Below are 2,240 nucleotides of genomic sequence, written 5' to 3' on the forward strand. Positions count from 1 at the left end.
ATTTCAACAGTGACATTCCAGCCAAGTATTTAACGTAGGACATATAAGCGTTATCGTTATATGTGTTTGATTTACTCATCTTACTCATTCCATGGACGAAACGTGCAAATTAGTTCAATGGAAGCGACCGTGACAAAAGTAAATGAATATAGCGATCAAGCTGATCCACACTGATCATTGCCATTCATTCGGTTTTATAAGGAAATGGCTTGTTTTATTCGCCTTAGCAGATGTCCGAAAAAATGCTTTGTATGTTATCAAATGAAAGTTCGTAAAATTGATAACATCGTTTAGCTCATGAAATATAGTGAACGAAAGTTGGCCACTTGCTACACATTTGTATGTCCTTTTTAAGAAAAAATACACAATTCAAGATAAAACAAAAAGAAATTATTTTTGAACCTAGTTTAGTCGTCTTTTTGTGGTTTTCTTCAAACCATTTTCCGATTTTAATTTAATTACTTGTGGCAAGCGCTTCTACATTTTCTTTCCTTATGGATTCATAAAACGTTTTCCACGTACAGTTTGCTGTCGTATGCCTTTTCCTGGCACAGGCTCGGTATGCTGCTTTTATTGTACAACAGAAATTCCATACTACAATTGTTTTACAAATTTCAACACGTCACGTACGCCGGATGGGACGATTTGGGAGCTGCCGCTAATCGTCATATGCTACTGGTGATGCTTTCCGTTGGTGGCCTTTGTTTTCTTAATTGTTTTCTCACGAAACTAATCAAAGCCCTATTGCCGTTTCTTTGCCCACCTGTGCTGGGTGCTTTGAAGTATCCTAATTGGAGCTTGTAGCCGCACGTTATGCGGCGACTGTGAAGCCCCGCAACCGATCACCGAGCGGAACCACAGATTCGGGGAGCACATATGGTTTGAAATATGGCAGGGGGAACTGTATCCTTAGTTTTGGGAATCTCGTTGCGCCCAAAATGGTGCCGTGGGAGGGTTTCGCTAGTGAAATGGAACCAATGAGGAATAATGATGCTTAGGAGAGAAACGCTGATGATACGTACTCAAACGAAAGGGTGGATAGGATCGACCGGAATCTTCCATTTGCCCAGCCTAAATGAAAGCCTCTGGTCGATCGGCACGATTACCTTACGAAAGGACACTGCTTTCAACTAACCAAACTGAATACCTAAACCCTAATGTGACGTAGGAGCGATCATTCGCTCGGGAGTCTTTCGTCGAGGTGTTGCTTAAGCTTCGTACAGCAACTGCAGACGTCCGGGCTCCGACTCTTCGGAGGAAACTTTTTCCACACTTCTCTCACTGCTACGGCTGTCGTCCGGTTCCGGCGAACTGACCGATGGCTGCCCAAGTGACCCGCTCCGTGGTTGGCCTTCGCTCAGTGCCTGATGGTTCGCCGCCATCATGGGTACAAACTCGTAGTCAATATCGTTCGCGGCACCGTTCAGCAGCAGATCGGCCAGCCGGCGGTGGTTCGGTCGGGATTTCTGTGCCGCTTTCGCCGCATACCACAGCTCGAGATGTCTGTCACTTCCGGGCGGTGCCACCGGTGGTGTGGAGCTGCGCTTGCGAAGATAGTTGAAGCAGCAGGTTCGGAAGTGACGTGTCCCGCATGCCGACGCACATTCGCGACCACAAGAATCGCACGACAGTGCCACCGGGAACGAGCAGGCCACCCACAGCACGCAACCTGCGGGGAAAGTGTACAAAGCCGGTATTAAATTGTCGCCAGTGCCGTGGGATAATTTATGGCCAGCAAATACGACGATAAACGCAGCCTGCCACTTCGAAGACGGCACGGTAGACGGGCGCAACGGTTTCCACGCCCGATAAGCTAATACGGGTTTATGGTGCTTTTAATTGATTTGGGAATGCGGAGACAAAAAACATTTTATCGTTTTGGAGGACCAATTGACGGCCGACCGTCGGGTGACCGCCGTAGTTCGTTAACGGCGTGGTCTTGACAGGTTGCGCGCTTGGTTATAATTAAACGGCAGCGAAGGATCAAACGGAATCATTAGCAATGCGCAAGAGAGAAACCCTTTACAACTTCCTAGAATCGTCGAAAATAACTTTGAATGATTGAAAAACAAAGGGCATCTTATGTAAGAAAAAACTGGAACCTCTTTTTAGTAACACCATTCCATCAGAGTCAATTAATCTACGAGGGTGATTCAAATATAAACGGTAATTTTTTTTTATAAATTTATTAACTAATATTATGAACAAGTAAAACCTTCATTTTTTTTCTATATAGTCTC

General features: G+C 45.3%; 1 protein-coding gene across 1 annotated transcript; it reads right to left on the reverse strand.

Annotated features, from left to right (window-relative positions):
* Positions 1-702: 702 nt before the first annotated feature.
* On the reverse strand, positions 703-1,669 carry LOC131214577 (uncharacterized; the record flags this gene model as incomplete). The annotated part of the gene is made up of 1 exon (XM_058208920.1): positions 703-1,669. A coding segment is annotated over one exon (461 nt), but the record flags the coding sequence as incomplete, so codon positions are not given.
* Between the last annotated feature and the right edge of the window lie 571 nt (positions 1,670-2,240).

The sequence above is a fragment of the Anopheles bellator genome, unplaced genomic scaffold (assembly GCF_943735745.2).
Source record: "Anopheles bellator unplaced genomic scaffold, idAnoBellAS_SP24_06.2 scaffold01379_ctg1, whole genome shotgun sequence".
Taxonomy (NCBI): domain Eukaryota; kingdom Metazoa; phylum Arthropoda; class Insecta; order Diptera; family Culicidae; genus Anopheles; species Anopheles bellator.